Source organism: Phaethon aethereus (genome assembly GCF_964289735.1).
Source record: "Phaethon aethereus genome assembly, chromosome: 2".
In the NCBI taxonomy this organism is placed as follows: domain Eukaryota; kingdom Metazoa; phylum Chordata; class Aves; order Phaethontiformes; family Phaethontidae; genus Phaethon; species Phaethon aethereus.
The window spans coordinates 358,384-379,346 of record NC_138582.1 but is presented as its reverse complement, the minus strand read 5'-3'; the positions used below and the strand labels follow the sequence as shown (position 1 = coordinate 379,346).

Genomic DNA, 20,963 nt, shown 5'->3' with positions numbered 1-20,963 from the left:
GTCAACGACGAAGCCGGTGGCAGCCTGCGCCTCCAGCAGCACCAGGGCCGTGCCCTGCCTCAGGATGCCCTTCCACATGGCCTGGTAGATGCTCATCTTCTCCATCTTGGCGGGGTCGGCCTTGGAGGGCACCAGCACGCCGGCGATGCAGCCCGTGCCGTCCAGGTAGCGCTTGACGGAGGCCATTTCCGTCACCTCCTCCACGGTCTTGGAGCCCTGGACGAGGTCGGCCAGCGTGTCCTTGTCGATGATGCCCGAGTCCGCCAGGTCCGAGGCGGTCACCTGCCTCCTGAGGCCCGTGAATTTCACGTTGCTGCTCCGCTCCGCCGCCTCCTCGATGAGGACGGTGAGGAGCCTTGCCAGCTCGTCCAGCGCCAGGCTCCGGGCCCGGACCTTCCCCAGCAGCTCCTGCCTCTTTGCCTCGGAGACGTACTTGGAGAAGAGGAGCTCCCACAGGGAGACCTTCCTGCCGTGGAAGCCGCCCGCCGAGACCTCAGCGGTGTGGGACTTCAGGGACCGCTCCAGCTCCAGCTCCTGCTCCCGCTCCCGCTCCCGTTCGTGCTCCCGTTCCTGCTCCTGCTCCTGCCGGGAGTCCGCGGCCTCGCCATTCTCGGCCGACGGCGGGGCCTCCCGCTGCATCGGCTTGCGGGCCAGAGCAGCGCCGTGGGCCCGGCCCTCAGCCCCGGTGATGATGGCGGTGAGGAGGGTGATCATCTCCGAGATGGTGACTGTCCCCGCCTTGTACTGCCGGAGGAGGTCCTGGCGCCGGTGGTCGGGGACGTAGCGGGAGAAGAGGAGCTCCCAGACGGTGACGCTCTGGCCCTGGAAGAGCCCCACGCTGACAGTGGTGCGGGCGGCCTGCAGGGCTTTCCGGGCGTCCTCGGTCAGCTGGTAGAGCGCAGAGCCCTTGTCCATCAGCTGGAGCATGAGCAGCCCCGTGTCCGGGTCAGGCACGCAGCGGTGGAGGAGCTGCATGTAGGTGAGGTTCTCGTGGGTGTTGGGGTCGAAGAAGCCCTTGGTGTCATCGGTGGGGTCGGAGAGGATCTGGTTCATCTCCTGGTCAAAGTAGCCACGCCGGTAGGCCACCTCCACGGGGAGGCGGTGGCTGTGCACGGGGTCGATGATGCCGCCGGTGGCGATCTGGGCCTCGAGCAGGCGGATGCCGTGCTCCTTGACGATGAGCTCCTTCTTCATGGCCTGGAAGAGGGACATCTGGTCGCCGGTGTAGGGGTCGGTGTAGCCCGTCACGGCCCTCTCGGCCGACAGGAGCTTCTCGTGCAGCTCGCTGCCCACCAGGCCGGACGAGACGGCCTCGTCCACGGAGAGCTTCTTGTTGGTGAGCGGGTCAACGACGAAGCCGGTGGCAGCCTGCGCCTCCAGCAGCACCAGGGCCGTGCCCTGCCTCAGGATGCCCTTCCACATGGCCTGGTAGATGCTCATCTTCTCCATCTTGGCGGGGTCGGCCTTGGAGGGCACCAGCACGCCGGCGATGCAGCCCGTGCCGTCCAGGTAGCGCTTGACGGAGGCCATTTCCGTCACCTCCTCCACGGTCTTGGAGCCCTGGACGAGGTCGGCCAGCGTGTCCTTGTCGATGATGCCCGAGTCCGCCAGGTCCGAGGCGGTCACCTGCCTCCTGAGGCCCGTGAATTTCACGTTGCTGCTCCGCTCCGCCGCCTCCTCGATGAGGACGGTGAGGAGCCTTGCCAGCTCGTCCAGCACCAGGCTCCGGGCCCGGACCTTCCCCAGCAGCTCCTGCCTCTTTGCCTCGGAGACGTACTTGGAGAAGAGGAGCTCCCACAGGGAGACCTTCCTGCCGTGGAAGCCGCCCGCCGAGACCTCAGCGGTGTGGGACTTCAGGGACCGCTCCAGCTCCAGCTCCTGCTCCCGCTCCCGCTCCCGTTCGTGCTCCCGTTCCTGCTCCTGCTCCTGCCGGGAGTCCGCGGCCTCGCCATTCTCGGCCGACGGCGGGGCCTCCCGCTGCATCGGCTTGCGGGCCAGAGCAGCGCCGTGGGCCCGGCCCTCAGCCCCGGTGATGATGGCGGTGAGGAGGGTGATCATCTCCGAGATGGTGACTGTCCCCGCCTTGTACTGCCGGAGGAGGTCCTGGCGCCGGTGGTCGGGGACGTAGCGGGAGAAGAGGAGCTCCCAGACGGTGACGCTCTGGCCCTGGAAGAGCCCCACGCTGACAGTGGTGCGGGCGGCCTGCAGGGCTTTCCGGGCGTCCTCGGTCAGCTGGTAGAGCGCAGAGCCCTTGTCCATCAGCTGGAGCATGAGCAGCCCCGTGTCCGGGTCAGGCACGCAGCGGTGGAGGAGCTGCATGTAGGTGAGGTTCTCGTGGGTGTTGGGGTCGAAGAAGCCCTTGGTGTCATCGGTGGGGTCGGAGAGGATCTGGTTCATCTCCTGGTCAAAGTAGCCACGCCGGTAGGCCACCTCCACGGGGAGGCGGTGGCTGTGCACGGGGTCGATGATGCCGCCGGTGGCGATCTGGGCCTCGAGCAGGCGGATGCCGTGCTCCTTGACGATGAGCTCCTTCTTCATGGCCTGGAAGAGGGACATCTGGTCGCCGGTGTAGGGGTCGGTGTAGCCCGTCACGGCCCTCTCGGCCGACAGGAGCTTCTCGTGCAGCTCGCTGCCCACCAGGCCGGACGAGACGGCCTCGTCCACGGAGAGCTTCTTGTTGGTGAGCGGGTCAACGACGAAGCCGGTGGCAGCCTGCGCCTCCAGCAGCACCAGGGCCGTGCCCTGCCTCAGGATGCCCTTCCACATGGCCTGGTAGATGCTCATCTTCTCCATCTTGGCGGGGTCGGCCTTGGAGGGCACCAGCACGCCGGCGATGCAGCCCGTGCCGTCCAGGTAGCGCTTGACGGAGGCCATTTCCGTCACCTCCTCCACGGTCTTGGAGCCCTGGACGAGGTCGGCCAGCGTGTCCTTGTCGATGATGCCCGAGTCCGCCAGGTCCGAGGCGGTCACCTGCCTCCTGAGGCCCGTGAATTTCACGTTGCTGCTCCGCTCCGCCGCCTCCTCGATGAGGACGGTGAGGAGCCTTGCCAGCTCGTCCAGCGCCAGGCTCCGGGCCCGGACCTTCCCCAGCAGCTCCTGCCTCTTTGCCTCGGAGACGTACTTGGAGAAGAGGAGCTCCCACAGGGAGACCTTCCTGCCGTGGAAGCCGCCCGCCGAGACCTCAGCGGTGTGGGACTTCAGGGACCGCTCCAGCTCCAGCTCCTGCTCCCGCTCCCGCTCCCGTTCGTGCTCCCGTTCCTGCTCCTGCTCCTGCCGGGAGTCCGCGGCCTCGCCATTCTCGGCCGACGGCGGGGCCTCCCGCTGCATCGGCTTGCGGGCCAGAGCAGCGCCGTGGGCCCGGCCCTCAGCCCCGGTGATGATGGCGGTGAGGAGGGTGATCATCTCCGAGATGGTGACTGTCCCCGCCTTGTACTGCCGGAGGAGGTCCTGGCGCCGGTGGTCGGGGACGTAGCGGGAGAAGAGGAGCTCCCAGACGGTGACGCTCTGGCCCTGGAAGAGCCCCACGCTGACAGTGGTGCGGGCGGCCTGCAGGGCTTTCCGGGCGTCCTCGGTCAGCTGGTAGAGCGCAGAGCCCTTGTCCATCAGCTGGAGCATGAGCAGCCCCGTGTCCGGGTCAGGCACGCAGCGGTGGAGGAGCTGCATGTAGGTGAGGTTCTCGTGGGTGTTGGGGTCGAAGAAGCCCTTGGTGTCATCGGTGGGGTCGGAGAGGATCTGGTTCATCTCCTGGTCAAAGTAGCCACGCCGGTAGGCCACCTCCACGGGGAGGCGGTGGCTGTGCACGGGGTCGATGATGCCGCCGGTGGCGATCTGGGCCTCGAGCAGGCGGATGCCGTGCTCCTTGACGATGAGCTCCTTCTTCATGGCCTGGAAGAGGGACATCTGGTCGCCGGTGTAGGGGTCGGTGTAGCCCGTCACGGCCCTCTCGGCCGACAGGAGCTTCTCGTGCAGCTCGCTGCCCACCAGGCCGGACGAGACGGCCTCGTCCACGGAGAGCTTCTTGTTGGTGAGCGGGTCAACGACGAAGCCGGTGGCAGCCTGCGCCTCCAGCAGCACCAGGGCCGTGCCCTGCCTCAGGATGCCCTTCCACATGGCCTGGTAGATGCTCATCTTCTCCATCTTGGCGGGGTCGGCCTTGGAGGGCACCAGCACGCCGGCGATGCAGCCCGTGCCGTCCAGGTAGCGCTTGACGGAGGCCATTTCCGTCACCTCCTCCACGGTCTTGGAGCCCTGGACGAGGTCGGCCAGCGTGTCCTTGTCGATGATGCCCGAGTCCGCCAGGTCCGAGGCGGTCACCTGCCTCCTGAGGCCCGTGAATTTCACGTTGCTGCTCCGCTCCGCCGCCTCCTCGATGAGGATGGTGAGGAGCCTTGCCAGCTCGTCCAGCACCAGGCTCCGGGCCCGGACCTTCCCCAGCAGCTCCTGCCTCTTTGCCTCGGAGACGTACTTGGAGAAGAGGAGCTCCCACAGGGAGACCTTCCTGCCGTGGAAGCCGCCCGCCGAGACCTCAGCGGTGTGGGACTTCAGGGACCGCTCCAGCTCCAGCTCCTGCTCCCGCTCCCGCTCCCGTTCGTGCTCCCGTTCCTGCTCCTGCTCCTGCCGGGAGTCCGCGGCCTCGCCATTCTCGGCCGACGGCGGGGCCTCCCGCTGCATCGGCTTGCGGGCCAGAGCAGCGCCGTGGGCCCGGCCCTCAGCCCCGGTGATGATGGCGGTGAGGAGGGTGATCATCTCCGAGATGGTGACTGTCCCCGCCTTGTACTGCCGGAGGAGGTCCTGGCGCCGGTGGTCGGGGACGTAGCGGGAGAAGAGGAGCTCCCAGACGGTGACGCTCTGGCCCTGGAAGAGCCCCACGCTGACAGTGGTGCGGGCGGCCTGCAGGGCTTTCCGGGCGTCCTCGGTCAGCTGGTAGAGCGCAGAGCCCTTGTCCATCAGCTGGAGCATGAGCAGCCCCGTGTCCGGGTCAGGCACGCAGCGGTGGAGGAGCTGCATGTAGGTGAGGTTCTCGTGGGTGTTGGGGTCGAAGAAGCCCTTGGTGTCATCGGTGGGGTCGGAGAGGATCTGGTTCATCTCCTGGTCAAAGTAGCCACGCCGGTAGGCCACCTCCACGGGGAGGCGGTGGCTGTGCACGGGGTCGATGATGCCGCCGGTGGCGATCTGGGCCTCGAGCAGGCGGATGCCGTGCTCCTTGACGATGAGCTCCTTCTTCATGGCCTGGAAGAGGGACATCTGGTCGCCGGTGTAGGGGTCGGTGTAGCCCGTCACGGCCCTCTCGGCCGACAGGAGCTTCTCGTGCAGCTCGCTGCCCACCAGGCCGGACGAGACGGCCTCGTCCACGGAGAGCTTCTTGTTGGTGAGCGGGTCAACGACGAAGCCGGTGGCAGCCTGCGCCTCCAGCAGCACCAGGGCCGTGCCCTGCCTCAGGATGCCCTTCCACATGGCCTGGTAGATGCTCATCTTCTCCATCTTGGCGGGGTCGGCCTTGGAGGGCACCAGCACGCCGGCGATGCAGCCCGTGCCGTCCAGGTAGCGCTTGACGGAGGCCATTTCCGTCACCTCCTCCACGGTCTTGGAGCCCTGGACGAGGTCGGCCAGCGTGTCCTTGTCGATGATGCCCGAGTCCGCCAGGTCCGAGGCGGTCACCTGCCTCCTGAGGCCCGTGAATTTCACGTTGCTGCTCCGCTCCGCCGCCTCCTCGATGAGGACGGTGAGGAGCCTTGCCAGCTCGTCCAGCACCAGGCTCCGGGCCCGGACCTTCCCCAGCAGCTCCTGCCTCTTTGCCTCGGAGACGTACTTGGAGAAGAGGAGCTCCCACAGGGAGACCTTCCTGCCGTGGAAGCCGCCCGCCGAGACCTCAGCGGTGTGGGACTTCAGGGACCGCTCCAGCTCCAGCTCCTGCTCCCGCTCCCGCTCCCGTTCGTGCTCCCGTTCCTGCTCCTGCTCCTGCCGGGAGTCCGCGGCCTCGCCATTCTCGGCCGACGGCGGGGCCTCCCGCTGCATCGGCTTGCGGGCCAGAGCAGCGCCGTGGGCCCGGCCCTCAGCCCCGGTGATGATGGCGGTGAGGAGGGTGATCATCTCCGAGATGGTGACTGTCCCCGCCTTGTACTGCCGGAGGAGGTCCTGGCGCCGGTGGTCGGGGACGTAGCGGGAGAAGAGGAGCTCCCAGACGGTGACGCTCTGGCCCTGGAAGAGCCCCACGCTGACAGTGGTGCGGGCGGCCTGCAGGGCTTTCCGGGCGTCCTCGGTCAGCTGGTAGAGCGCAGAGCCCTTGTCCATCAGCTGGAGCATGAGCAGCCCCGTGTCCGGGTCAGGCACGCAGCGGTGGAGGAGCTGCATGTAGGTGAGGTTCTCGTGGGTGTTGGGGTCGAAGAAGCCCTTGGTGTCATCGGTGGGGTCGGAGAGGATCTGGTTCATCTCCTGGTCAAAGTAGCCACGCCGGTAGGCCACCTCCACGGGGAGGCGGTGGCTGTGCACGGGGTCGATGATGCCGCCGGTGGCGATCTGGGCCTCGAGCAGGCGGATGCCGTGCTCCTTGACGATGAGCTCCTTCTTCATGGCCTGGAAGAGGGACATCTGGTCGCCGGTGTAGGGGTCGGTGTAGCCCGTCACGGCCCTCTCGGCCGACAGGAGCTTCTCGTGCAGCTCGCTGCCCACCAGGCCGGACGAGACGGCCTCGTCCACGGAGAGCTTCTTGTTGGTGAGCGGGTCAACGACGAAGCCGGTGGCAGCCTGCGCCTCCAGCAGCACCAGGGCCGTGCCCTGCCTCAGGATGCCCTTCCACATGGCCTGGTAGATGCTCATCTTCTCCATCTTGGCGGGGTCGGCCTTGGAGGGCACCAGCACGCCGGCGATGCAGCCCGTGCCGTCCAGGTAGCGCTTGACGGAGGCCATTTCCGTCACCTCCTCCACGGTCTTGGAGCCCTGGACGAGGTCGGCCAGCGTGTCCTTGTCGATGATGCCCGAGTCCGCCAGGTCCGAGGCGGTCACCTGCCTCCTGAGGCCCGTGAATTTCACGTTGCTGCTCCGCTCCGCCGCCTCCTCGATGAGGACGGTGAGGAGCCTTGCCAGCTCGTCCAGCACCAGGCTCCGGGCCTGGACCTTCCCCAGCAGCTCCTGCCTCTTTGCCTCGGAGACGTACTTGGAGAAGAGGAGCTCCCACAGGGAGACCTTCCTGCCGTGGAAGCCGCCCGCCGAGACCTCAGCGGTGTGGGACTTCAGGGACCGCTCCAGCTCCAGCTCCTGCTCCCGCTCCCGCTCCCGTTCGTGCTCCCGTTCCTGCTCCTGCTCCTGCCGGGAGTCCGCGGCCTCGCCATTCTCGGCCGACGGCGGGGCCTCCCGCTGCATCGGCTTGCGGGCCAGAGCAGCGCCGTGGGCCCGGCCCTCAGCCCCGGTGATGATGGCGGTGAGGAGGGTGATCATCTCCGAGATGGTGACTGTCCCCGCCTTGTACTGCCGGAGGAGGTCCTGGCGCCGGTGGTCGGGGACGTAGCGGGAGAAGAGGAGCTCCCAGACGGTGACGCTCTGGCCCTGGAAGAGCCCCACGCTGACAGTGGTGCGGGCGGCCTGCAGGGCTTTCCGGGCGTCCTCGGTCAGCTGGTAGAGCGCAGAGCCCTTGTCCATCAGCTGGAGCATGAGCAGCCCCGTGTCCGGGTCAGGCACGCAGCGGTGGAGGAGCTGCATGTAGGTGAGGTTCTCGTGGGTGTTGGGGTCGAAGAAGCCCTTGGTGTCATCGGTGGGGTCGGAGAGGATCTGGTTCATCTCCTGGTCAAAGTAGCCACGCCGGTAGGCCACCTCCACGGGGAGGCGGTGGCTGTGCACGGGGTCGATGATGCCGCCGGTGGCGATCTGGGCCTCGAGCAGGCGGATGCCGTGCTCCTTGACGATGAGCTCCTTCTTCATGGCCTGGAAGAGGGACATCTGGTCGCCGGTGTAGGGGTCGGTGTAGCCCGTCACGGCCCTCTCGGCCGACAGGAGCTTCTCGTGCAGCTCGCTGCCCACCAGGCCGGACGAGACGGCCTCGTCCACGGAGAGCTTCTTGTTGGTGAGCGGGTCAACGACGAAGCCGGTGGCAGCCTGCGCCTCCAGCAGCACCAGGGCCGTGCCCTGCCTCAGGATGCCCTTCCACATGGCCTGGTAGATGCTCATCTTCTCCATCTTGGCGGGGTCGGCCTTGGAGGGCACCAGCACGCCGGCGATGCAGCCCGTGCCGTCCAGGTAGCGCTTGACGGAGGCCATTTCCGTCACCTCCTCCACGGTCTTGGAGCCCTGGACGAGGTCGGCCAGCGTGTCCTTGTCGATGATGCCCGAGTCCGCCAGGTCCGAGGCGGTCACCTGCCTCCTGAGGCCCGTGAATTTCACGTTGCTGCTCCGCTCCGCCGCCTCCTCGATGAGGACGGTGAGGAGCCTTGCCAGCTCGTCCAGCGCCAGGCTCCGGGCCCGGACCTTCCCCAGCAGCTCCTGCCTCTTTGCCTCAGAGACGTACTTGGAGAAGAGGAGCTCCCACAGGGAGACCTTCCTGCCGTGGAAGCCGCCCGCCGAGACCTCAGCGGTGTGGGACTTCAGGGACCGCTCCAGCTCCAGCTCCTGCTCCCGCTCCCGCTCCCGTTCGTGCTCCCGTTCCTGCTCCTGCTCCTGCCGGGAGTCCGCGGCCTCGCCATTCTCGGCCGACGGCGGGGCCTCCCGCTGCATCGGCTTGCGGGCCAGAGCAGCGCCGTGGGCCCGGCCCTCAGCCCCGGTGATGATGGCGGTGAGGAGGGTGATCATCTCCGAGATGGTGACTGTCCCCGCCTTGTACTGCCGGAGGAGGTCCTGGCGCCGGTGGTCGGGGACGTAGCGGGAGAAGAGGAGCTCCCAGACGGTGACGCTCTGGCCCTGGAAGAGCCCCACGCTGACAGTGGTGCGGGCGGCCTGCAGGGCTTTCCGGGCGTCCTCGGTCAGCTGGTAGAGCGCAGAGCCCTTGTCCATCAGCTGGAGCATGAGCAGCCCCGTGTCCGGGTCAGGCACGCAGCGGTGGAGGAGCTGCATGTAGGTGAGGTTCTCGTGGGTGTTGGGGTCGAAGAAGCCCTTGGTGTCATCGGTGGGGTCGGAGAGGATCTGGTTCATCTCCTGGTCAAAGTAGCCACGCCGGTAGGCCACCTCCACGGGGAGGCGGTGGCTGTGCACGGGGTCGATGATGCCGCCGGTGGCGATCTGGGCCTCGAGCAGGCGGATGCCGTGCTCCTTGACGATGAGCTCCTTCTTCATGGCCTGGAAGAGGGACATCTGGTCGCCGGTGTAGGGGTCGGTGTAGCCCGTCACGGCCCTCTCGGCCGACAGGAGCTTCTCGTGCAGCTCGCTGCCCACCAGGCCGGACGAGACGGCCTCGTCCACGGAGAGCTTCTTGTTGGTGAGCGGGTCAACGACGAAGCCGGTGGCAGCCTGCGCCTCCAGCAGCACCAGGGCCGTGCCCTGCCTCAGGATGCCCTTCCACATGGCCTGGTAGATGCTCATCTTCTCCATCTTGGCGGGGTCGGCCTTGGAGGGCACCAGCACGCCGGCGATGCAGCCCGTGCCGTCCAGGTAGCGCTTGACGGAGGCCATTTCCGTCACCTCCTCCACGGTCTTGGAGCCCTGGACGAGGTCGGCCAGCGTGTCCTTGTCGATGATGCCCGAGTCCGCCAGGTCCGAGGCGGTCACCTGCCTCCTGAGGCCCGTGAATTTCACGTTGCTGCTCCGCTCCGCCGCCTCCTCGATGAGGACGGTGAGGAGCCTTGCCAGCTCGTCCAGCACCAGGCTCCGGGCCCGGACCTTCCCCAGCAGCTCCTGCCTCTTTGCCTCGGAGACGTACTTGGAGAAGAGGAGCTCCCACAGGGAGACCTTCCTGCCGTGGAAGCCGCCCGCCGAGACCTCAGCGGTGTGGGACTTCAGGGACCGCTCCAGCTCCAGCTCCTGCTCCCGCTCCCGCTCCCGTTCGTGCTCCCGTTCCTGCTCCTGCTCCTGCCGGGAGTCCGCGGCCTCGCCATTCTCGGCCGACGGCGGGGCCTCCCGCTGCATCGGCTTGCGGGCCAGAGCAGCGCCGTGGGCCCGGCCCTCAGCCCCGGTGATGATGGCGGTGAGGAGGGTGATCATCTCCGAGATGGTGACTGTCCCCGCCTTGTACTGCCGGAGGAGGTCCTGGCGCCGGTGGTCGGGGACGTAGCGGGAGAAGAGGAGCTCCCAGACGGTGACGCTCTGGCCCTGGAAGAGCCCCACGCTGACAGTGGTGCGGGCGGCCTGCAGGGCTTTCCGGGCGTCCTCGGTCAGCTGGTAGAGCGCAGAGCCCTTGTCCATCAGCTGGAGCATGAGCAGCCCCGTGTCCGGGTCAGGCACGCAGCGGTGGAGGAGCTGCATGTAGGTGAGGTTCTCGTGGGTGTTGGGGTCGAAGAAGCCCTTGGTGTCATCGGTGGGGTCGGAGAGGATCTGGTTCATCTCCTGGTCAAAGTAGCCACGCCGGTAGGCCACCTCCACGGGGAGGCGGTGGCTGTGCACGGGGTCGATGATGCCGCCGGTGGCGATCTGGGCCTCGAGCAGGCGGATGCCGTGCTCCTTGACGATGAGCTCCTTCTTCATGGCCTGGAAGAGGGACATCTTTTGTCCTGTCCATGGGTCGGTGTAGCCCGTCACAGATCTCTCTGCACAAAGTAATTTTTTTTGTAGCTCGCTGCCCACCAGGCCGGACGAGACGGCCTCATCCACGGTGAGCTTCTTGTTGGTGAGCGGGTCAATGATGAAGCCGGTGGCAGCCTGTGCCTCCAGCAGCACCAATGCTGTCCCTGGTCTCAGCATGCCCTTCCACATGGCCTGGTAGATGCTCTTCTTCTCCATCTTGGCGGGATCAGCCTTGGAGGGCACCAGCATGCCCGCAATGCTTCCCGTTCCCTCAAGGTATCTTCTCACATTATCCATTTTTGCTATTTCTTGTGCCGTCTCTTTTCCTTCTTGCAGTTTTGCCATTGTTTCTTCTGTAATTATCTGTGCACTGAGAAGTTCTGATGCTGTTATTTGTTGCCTGAGTCCTTGGAACCAGACGTCACTTCTGTCCTCTTCTTTTTCTTTAATAATATTTAGTATTGTATCAATGATTCCTCGTAGAATATGATGGGATTCCTCTTTATATTTCTTCACCAGTTCTTTTCTTTTCTCTTCTGTGATGTACTCAGAACAGAGAAGTTCCCACAGTGATAATACATGTCCTTTGTATTTTCCAACAGGCACTTGCACCTTTGTAGCTAATAGGTTCTTTTTTGTTTGCTCATCAATGTAGAAATAGTGGTCTTCTTTTTCCGTGACCTGCAGTAGGTACAGTCCAGTATCTTCGTCTTTGGAGCATCTCTGTAGAAGCTGAGTGTAACTGATTTTCTCATGAGTGTTTGGATCTATGAAACCTTTGCTACCATGATCTGGATCAGAAAGTAGGAGAAACATATCATCATCCAAGTAGCCACGCTGGTAGGCCACCTCCACAGGGAGGCGGTGGCTGTGCACAGGGTCAATTATGCCACCAGTGGCGAGCTGGGCCTCAAGCAGGCGGATGCCGTGCTCCTTGGCTGTTATTTTTTGCCTTATGGCCTGGAAGAGAGATATTTTATTTCCTGCATGAGGATCTGTGTATCCTGTCACAGCTTTCTCTGCAAACAGGAGCTTCTTGTGCAAGTTGTTACCCACCAGCCCACACAAGACAGCCTCATCCACAGACAGCTTCTTATTTTTCAGTGGGTCAATGAGAAAACCAGTGGCAGCCTGTGCCTCCAGCAGCCCCAGTGCATATTGCTCTGTGAGAAGGCCCTTCTCCAGGGCCTGGTAGATGCTCATTTTCTCTTTCCTTGATGGGAGTAGAACCCCAGCAATACATCCAGTGCCATCCAAGTACCTTTTGATAGTGTCCCTCTTCATGAGGCTGGCAAGCGTGAGACTCCCATCCTGCAGCTGCTCTAGAGTTTTCTTGTCAATTATCTCAGAGTTAAACAATTCTGATATTGACACATCCCCCCGGAGTCCTTTAACCTTGAGGGCTTCTGCTCTTTGCTCTGTATCCTCAATTATTTTGAGGATGAGGGCTATAAGTTCTTCCAGTGTGAGCATTTTGCATTTGTACTGCATCACTAGTTCTTTCCTTTTCTGCTCGGAGATGTAATGAGAGCAAAGAATTTCCCAGATGGAGACTGTTTGGTCCTTAAATTTTCCAACTTTCACCTCAAGGGTCTTTGAGCGCAAAACCTGTTTTGTAAACTCATCAATGTAGAAGTACTTTCCTCCTTCCTGTACAACTTGTAGCATGTACAACCCAGTCTCTGAATCTTGGACACATCTCTCCAGGAGCTGCATGTAAGTGAGGTTCTCGTGGGTGTTGGGGTCGAAGAAGCCCTTGGTGTCGTCAGTGGGGTCGGAGAGGATCTGGTTCATCTCCTGATTGAAGTAGCCACGCCGGTAGGCCACCTCCACAGGGATACGGTGGCTGTGCACAGGGTCGATGATGCCGCCGGTGGCAATCTGGGCCTCAAGCAGGCGGATGCCGTGGCTCTTCACAATTAGTCCTTGGTTCATAGCTTCAAATAGGGACATTGGGGCTTTTGTGTAGGGGTCAGTGTAGCCCGTCACGGCTCTTTCTGCACAGAGTAGCTTCTCAAAAATCTCCCCTCCAATTAGACCTGCAGTTAATGCTTCCTCCACTGAAAACTTCTTGTTTTTCTCTGGGTCAATGATGTAGCCAGTGGCAGCCTGTGCCTCCAGCAGCACCAGTGCTGTCCCTGGCCTCAGGATGCCCTTCCTCATGGCCTGGTAGATGCTCATCTTCTCATTGCTTGGCTGTATAAGGACCCCTGCTATGAAATTGCTGCCCTCCAGGTACTTGCGGACAGAGTCCATTTCTGTGACTTCTTTGACTGTTTTCTTCCCCTGATTGAGCTCATCAAGGGTTTTCTTGTCAATCAGTTGAGACTGGAAGAGGTCACTGGCAGATACTCTTTTCCGCAGGCCCTTGAATGCAAACTTCTTGCCTTGTGTCTCAATCTCTTTGATGATTGTAGTGACAATTTTTATAATTTCATGTAGCACTTCTGTATTCTCATCTTTGTACTTTTGCACTAGCTCTCTTCTCTTGCTGTCTGAGAGATATTCAGAGTTGAGAAGGTCCCAGACTGACACTGTCTGTCCTTTGAAACGCCCTATGTTGACACAAACAGTCACAGATTTCAGCACCTCCATGGTTTGTTCATCCACACAGAACATCGCGTTTTCTGATAGAGGAAGGAGCCAGAGATCTGACTCAGCCTCATGAATGCACCTGTCCTTCATCTGCTGGTAGGTCACATTCTCCTTTGTGTTTGGATCAAAGAAGATTTTGGTGCTGTCATTCAGCTGAGAGAGGATTTGGTTCAGGTCCTCGTCATAGAAGCCGTATCTAAATGCAGCCTGGAGTGGAAGGTGATGGTGGTGAATGGGATCAATGACCCCTCCTGTGGCCAGCTGGGCCTCTAGCAAGGGAACAGCATCTCCCAGGGGAATCAGCTCTTTCCTGAGAGCTTGGCATAGTGAGATGGAGCTCCCCGTGTAAGGGTCTGTGTAGCCAGTCACTGCCCTCTCAGCTAGAAGGAGTTTCTCAGTGAGCTCTTCACCAACAACAGCTGCTTTCACAGCATCCCTCACGCTGAGTCTCCGGTTTGTTGCTGGGTCACTTAGGTATCCTGTGGCTGCCTGAGCTTCTAGCAGCCTCAGAGCAGCCCCAGGAAGAAGGAGATTGTTTTTCATGGCATCATAAAAGCTCATCTTCTTTTTGGATGCCTCTATGAATACCCCGGCGATGCTGCCTGTGCCCTGCAAGTACCTCTTCACACTCTCCATCGCAGCCACTTCCTCGGGAGTTCTTATGCCCTGAGCCAGTTCTTCAAATGTCTTCTCAGTAATAATGCCAGCATCCAGCAGCCAGACTGCAGGGACACTGCCCCGCAAGCCTTCCAAGGTGATGTGGCTGTGGGCTTTCATTTCCATCTCCCCAACCAGTCTGAGCACAAGAGCAACCAGCTGCTGCAGCGACATTTCCTCAGACTGGAACCTCTCCACAAAGTCACTCCTCTGCTCCTCAGTGAAATACCCAGAGTGGATTAGCTCCCAGAGGGAGACCCCTTTTTCCTTCACCACAGTCTCCCTAAAAATCCTTTGGATTTGTTCATCGGTGTAGGCAGGAGCTGCTGTCTGTGGCAGAGGCAGCAAGTGGAAGCCGGAGATCTCGTCCTTCTGGCAGCGTTTGATTAGTTCAGCATAGGTCACGGTCTCTTTGCTCTCTGGGACGCAGAAGGCTCTGATGTTGTCACTGGGCTTAGAAAGGGCCTTGCTTGTGTCCTCATCGAGACACCCTCGCTTCTGGGCAGATTCTATGGGGATATAGTGGCCACATGTTGGGTCAATGATGCCTCCTGTAGCCATCTGCACCTCCATCAACTGCATGGCCTGTTTGTCAGCAATCAGGCCCTTCTTCATCGCCTGGAAGAGAGGTATCTTCTTCCCTGTGAAAGGATCTTTATAGCCTGTTACAGCCCCTTCTGCATGCTGCAGCTTTTCATGGACTTCTGGTCCAACGACCCCCTCCTTGATGGCATCATCCACACAGAGTTTCTGGTTGTTCACAGGGTCAATGATGAAGCCTGTGGCAGCCTGGGCCTCTAGCAGTGGGAGGGCTACTCCTGGCACCATGATGTTTTTCTTCATGGCCTCATAAATGCTTATCCTTTGGTTTGATGGCTGGAGTACAATCCCCCCAATGCTTCCAGAGCCATAGAGATACTTTCTGACAGAGTCCATGTGCAAGACTTCCTCTGGTGTGACAGATCCCTCCAACACCTTCTCAAACAGGGCCTTGTCAATGACACCTGTTTCCATCAGGTGATAAGCGCTGACGCTGCCTCTCATGGCTGGGAACTTTATGGGGGCCCATTTTTTCATTTCCTCTTCTAACATGATTCGAATTTGCTCCAGGGTGAGCTTCCTCAGCTGGTAGTGGTTGAGTATCTCTCGGCGCCTCCCCTCGCTGAAGTACTCAGAGTTCAGCAGGTCCCACACAGAGACCTTCTCCCCCCGTAACCTCCCAAACCTGACTGGCAGCCAGGAGCTCCTAAACAGCCGTCTGGTGACATCATCAACGAACTGGCGCTTCCTGCTGTTTAGAGGAAGGAGGCAGAGCCCGGTGGATGGCTCTGTAATGCACTTCTCCTTCAGCTGCAGGTAGGTGAGGTTTTCATGTGTGTTGGGGTCAAAGAAACCTTTGGTGTCATCACTGGGATCAGAAAGAATTAAGTTCATCTTCTTGTCAAAGTAGCCACGCCGGTAGGCCACCTCCACAGGGATGCGGTGGCTGTTGACGGGGTCGATGATGCCGCCGGTGGCGATCTGGGCCTCGAGCAGGCGGATAGCGTGCTCCTTGATGATGAGCTCCTTCTTCATGGCCTGGAAGAGGGAGATCTTGTTCCCTGAGTAAGGATCTCTGTAGCCGGTGACTGATTTCTCTGCAGTCAGGAGCTTGTCATAAACATCTGGGCCAATGACATTCACTCTTAACGCCTCATCCACAGAATACCTTTTGTTGGCAGCTGGGTCAATGATAAATCCAGTAGCAGCCTGTGCCTCCAGGAGGATCAGTGACGTTCCTGGCCTTAAAAGTCCTTTCCGCTTTGCTTGGTAGATGCTGATCTTCTCCTGGGAGTCAGGAAGCAGGAGCCCACCAATGCTACCTGTCCCTTGCAGGTACTTCTTGACAGTGTCCATGCTGACAACTTCTTTGGCTGATGTTTCTCCCTCCTTCAGTTTCTTAAACAAATCTTTGTTGATGATTTCAGAGCTCAGGAGCTGGTCAGCTGTCACCCGGTCCCTCAGTCCTTCAAAGGTGATATTAGCAGTGGAAGCCATTTCCTCAATGGTGGCACTGACTGCCTTACTGAATTCTTGCGTAGAGAGTGTTCCTGCAAGGTACTTCTGGGTGAGAGCAGCTCTTTGCTCACTCTGGATGTAGTCTGAGAAGAGGAGTTTCCAGAGGGACACCGACTTTCCCTTGAATTTACCTAAAGCAATGGGTACCTGTATGTTTTCCAGAGCTGTTTGGGTCCTATGGTCAAAGAAGAGGTGGGTTCCCTCGCATCCTTCACTGCTGTCTCCACCAAGTGGCAACAGAAGGAGCCCCGTGTTGGGATCAGTAACACACCGCTTGAGCAGGTCTGCGTAGATCAGCTTCTCTTTGGAGCTGGGGTCGAAGAACCCTTTCATGTCATCAGTAGGGCTGGAGAGGAGCTGTCTTGTGGCCTCGTCTAGGTACCCCCACTTGCAAGCTGTCTCTGTGGGGACACGGAGGTGCCTGCCTGGAGCAATTATACCCCCTGTGGCCATCTGAGCCTCCAGAAGGCAAATGCCATGATTCTTGGGAATAAAGCCCTTCCTGATGGCTTGGAACAGAGAGAGCATTTCTCCCGTGTAGGGGTCCCTGTATCCAGTGATGGTCCTCTCAGCTGAAGACAGTTTCTCATGAAGCTCCGGGCCGATGAGACCGATCCTGACAGCTTCATCAACTGAGTAGCTTTTGTTCTGTATGGGGTCTGTCAGGCTGCCAGTGGAGGCCTGGACTTGCAGGAGCATCAGAGCAGCACCAGGCATGAGGAGATGCTCTCTCAGTGCCTGGTAAAGGCTTTTCCGTTCACTGGAAGGCAGGACAACACCAGCCACGCTCCTTGTCCCATGCAGGAACTGCTGAATGGAGTCATTCTCTGCTACCTCCTGGGCAGAAACTCTTCCCTCTTCAAGATCTCTGAACATGTCAGGGTTGATGATGCCACAGTCCAGCAGATCCCTACTGCTCACCCTCCCTCCCAGCCCTGGGAATGTGATTTGCAGGGGCAAAAGGAGGAAGCCCAAGGCCGGATCAACAACACACCTCTTTATAAGCTCTGTATAAGTGACCCTCTCCATAGTACTGGGGTTGAGGAACCCTTTGCTGTCCTCATTGCTGGGGTCAGAGAGGAGCTGCCTCATCTCTTCATCTAAAAATCCCCTCTCACAGGCAACATCTGCTGGGAGCCGGCAGCCAGTGGCTGGGTCAATGACACCTCCAGTTGCAATCTGGGCCTCTAGCAGCCGAGTACCTTGCTCCCTCCCAATCAGGTCCTTCTGGATCGCCTGGTAGAGGGAGATTTTCTCTTCTGTGTAGGGGTCCAAAAAGCCAGTAGCAGCTTTCTCTGCGGAGAGCAGCCTCTCCTTCAGCTCCAGCCCCACCAGCCCCAGCTGCACAGCTTCTGCTACAGAGAAATGCCCGTTCTTCACTGGGTCAGTGATGAAGCCTGTGGCTGCCTGAGCCTCGAGAAGACAAAGTGCTGAATCCAAACTCAGAAGATGCTCTCTGGTGGCTTCATAAAAGCTCATTATCTTCTTCGAAGCCTCTACATACACTCCAGCAATGCCACCAGCTGCCTCTAAGGGCTCACTAGAAGCATTCATCACCATCACATCCCCATCAGCTGCTTTTTTCTGCTTGCAAGGCAGTATGTCCTGGCACGAGTGGTTTGCTCCTGGCATGTCTTCCTGGTGAGAGATGGGGGCAGCATGGCCATTCACTGCTGGCTTGCTCTCCATCCTCCCACTGCACTCCTTTCACAGCTGTCAAGACTCTCTGGAGAGAGGGGAGAGAATGGGAAAGCTCAGTGAGAAATCAACTTTTCTATGGTTTGCGTGCTAAATACGGGGGAGAAAAAACAAAGAAATAGCTCACAGGCAGGACGAAGTAACAGCTAAAGATTGAGCACGTTCAGGGGAGTGTGCTTGTCCCTGTCCCTGACACGCTGAGCCAGACCTGCCAGAGGCAAGCGCCCTTGGCTCTCTGAGCTAGACTCGCTGCGTGCACTAGGACATCTCAGCATGAGGCAGAGACTGGAGCAGAAGCACCAGTGGGACCTGCAGAGCACTGGGCTGAGGCAGGCCTGGCTTCTGTGAGAAGCAAAGCCCCCACGAGCTGTCACATGCTTTTGACTACCAGCCTGTGCGGGGCTTGTCTCTGCACAGAAGCCTTGTGCAGTGCTTCAAAGGCCCGGAGGGCCGCTGAGCAAAGCAACAGCCAAAAGCAGCAACCCCCAGGGAGTGCTGGCACTCACTCGAGCTGCTGCTGACACTGGCACAGGGAAGAGCAAACCCGAGCCAGCACGGAGGGCTGCTCCCCTCTGCCAGGGACACGGCGTTAGCCGGGTCCCCTGGCACACTCCGCACAGCAGCACCGGTCAGGCAGGGGCTGGGAGCAGGGGCTGGGGCTGCGCGCACCCAGAAGCAGCCCTGGAGGCCCTTTGCCTGGTGCCCACTGCTGCACTGAGATGGGCTTTCTGCCCTCCTTGCGTTGCGCAGAAAGCACGGGAAGGGGGGCCAGCAGAAGGAGAAGCAGGTGGGGTCAGCAGGCCACACCAGGAGCACATGGAGCTGTACGCCTGCACTCATGTTTGAAAAGCTCCTGGGCACATTGTGATCAACCACAATACAGCCATTATACAGCCAGGTTACGGTGCTGGAGGGAGCCTGAGGCCGTCGAGCGCTGGGCTGTGAACACCAGAAGGCTGGAGGGCGCTTGTGGTGGGGTATGGGCTGTACAGAGGTCTGGGAGCCGTGGTCAGCCACAGTCTCCAGGCTGCAGCTGCGGCACACGCTGCCGCAGAGGAGCCTCGCTGCCCGCAGCCTTGCACGGCCGGGCGTCTGTGCCTGGCACCCTTCAGTCCTCAGGCCGGAAGCCGGTCCTGCAGCAGGAGGCTGCGGGGTTGAAGCAGGTTTGAGGAGAGAGGGGGCTGGCCCTGCTGTGGCAGGGCAGCGGGGACGGCTCCTATTCCCCCACGAGTCCCACCGCTTAACGCGCAGCCCCTGGCACCAGTGCAGAGTGGGGTGTGTCGGGGTGGACTGGCCCGACGAAGCGCTGCGGCAGGCCGAGGACACCCGCTTGCCCGAGCTCCCACAGCTGAGCCGGCTGGGTCGCGGTGCTGCCTGCCAGCAGCTCTGCTGGTCGCGGCTGCAAGGACACAGCCAGGGAAGGGCTGCCCCGTGGTACATGCCGCTGTACTTGGAGGTGAGGGGAAGTGCGCTGGCACAGCACCCCCAGGACCCTCCTGCGGCGGTCACACTGAGCGGGAATGGTGTGGACCAGCCATATCTCGCTGCCCGCACCGGTGCTGGAGCACGGATCCTGCTTGGGACTCACAGACCCACGTCCTTCCCCGCGACGTGGGGCAAACACACCAGGGAGTAGAGAGCAGCATGCCGGTGCCGGCAGGCGCTGTGCCCAACACCCTGCTCACCACAGGACCACTCTGTCCAGTGGGGCTCTGTGCACCGGCTCTGTCCCTGTGCGCCCACTCCAGCGCATCCTGTGCCGCCCAGGCCAGGCCAGCACCTTTTTGTTGTGAGTGCTCTTCTGCCCCAGTCGTGCTCCAGGCTCGCTGCCTGTCCTGGGGGAAAGGTCCCAATACGCACCGGCTCTGTCCGCCCCATGATGTCAGCGCGAGCGTGGCCACGTGGGCTTGGATCTGCCCAGGCAACACTGTTTGTGTTTGCAGGTTCAGGATTGCATCTGGCTCTGGTGCCAAGAGGTGGGGACGGCGGGCGGGACAGCCATGGAAGTGCTTCTGCCTCTGGGAAGGGCCGTACGGAGACATGCGGGGTGAGGGGAGAGGGAGAGCAGTCAGGACTCGGGGGGTCTCTGCCCCGTGGCAGGGCTGCTGTGGGGGAGAGCGATGGGCCTGTCTTGCTGACTGAGAGTGAGGGGAGTCGTTCTGTCCTGTGCTGTGGGCTATGGGCTGGGAGCAGGGGGTCTCCTGCCTCGCAGGGCTGTCTCCTCCGTCCCGCGGGCTCATGCTGGGTGTGCGCTCCCGCACACGCCGGTGCTGGGCAGCCCTGCGCCTGGCGCCACGCACACACAAAACATATGACGGGGCTGGCGGCACCTCGCCGTTGGCTCTACCCCCCAGGTCCTGGGGCCGTGCCACCTTGCAGGGCTGGGAAAGCTGCTCCTGGCCCCGCAGCCCTTTCCTGGCAGAGAGATACCGGGTTAGATGGTGCAGGCTGTGCCGCGCTTGAGAGGAGATGGGCTCAGCCTGGCCATGCCGCGGGCACAGGGCTGGGCAGCACCGGTATGGCTGCGGTATCCCGAGAGCCCCAGGCAGCTCCCCACACAGTCCAGACCCGAGCCAGCCAGCGGCGTGAGAGCGCGAAGGGCATTTGGGCACTGCCACCCGTAACACTGCGGCAGCTCGAAACCCCCGTTCCCAGCAGGGCTGGGGGGCCAGAGGCAGGAACCCCCTGGGGTTGAGGTAGAGCCGCCTGCCCTTCACTGGCAGGGGGGCAGGCAGCGGGTGCGTGGGTAGAGGAGCCTCTTCTCCCTTTAGTCAGAAGGCGTCAACCCCATGGAAACTTTAAGTAACCGGCTGCCTACAAAGCCGGGGAAGGTCCTGGCAGAGGTTCAGGCGCTGGCACATGCAGCCCTCCCTGGGGCCACGGTCTCTCCCTGACGCGGGCAGCTCTCCCTGGCAGCGGCAATCGCTGCTCCGCGCCTTTCGCTGCTGGCTGCATCAGGAAATGTGCTGGTGCTGGTGTGAGCCGTGGCACTGGCCGGCACTGCATGCATGCACGCGCAGCCCCTTCACACCCGCCGGCACCGCGGAGCCGCGCATGCCTCCGTGCCCACATGAGTCACAGCGGGAGGCTCCTCCTCGTACACCCGGTGCATGGGCAAGCGTTGCAGCTACGCTTGCCCCGTGTCGCCTGGGACAACCCTGCATGTCTGCCCCCGCAGGGTGCACCAACAGGCCTGCGCCGGCTGGGGAGGGAGAGGCTGCTGGGGGCCCTGGGGAGGGACTGCGAGAAGGGACAGGTTTTACTGGTGGAGTGGGGGGCATGCTTCCAGGGAGAGGGTGGTGGAGGGAGCCGGG

The 20,963-nt window shown here is 61.4% G+C and overlaps 1 protein-coding gene across 1 annotated transcript in view; it reads right to left on the bottom strand.

Annotated features, from left to right (window-relative positions):
- EPPK1 (epiplakin 1) overlaps positions 1 to 17,640 on the bottom strand; it is a gene marked incomplete at its 5' end in the record, with an annotated part of 28,926 nt that extends 11,286 nt beyond the window's left edge. Inside the window, one exon of the mRNA XM_082015049.1 lies at positions 15 to 17,640. Within this exon, the coding sequence (XP_081871175.1) occupies positions 15 to 17,640 (17,626 nt within the window). The remainder of the gene's footprint in view (positions 1 to 14) is intronic.
- Positions 17,641 to 20,963: the final 3,323 nt, after the last annotated feature.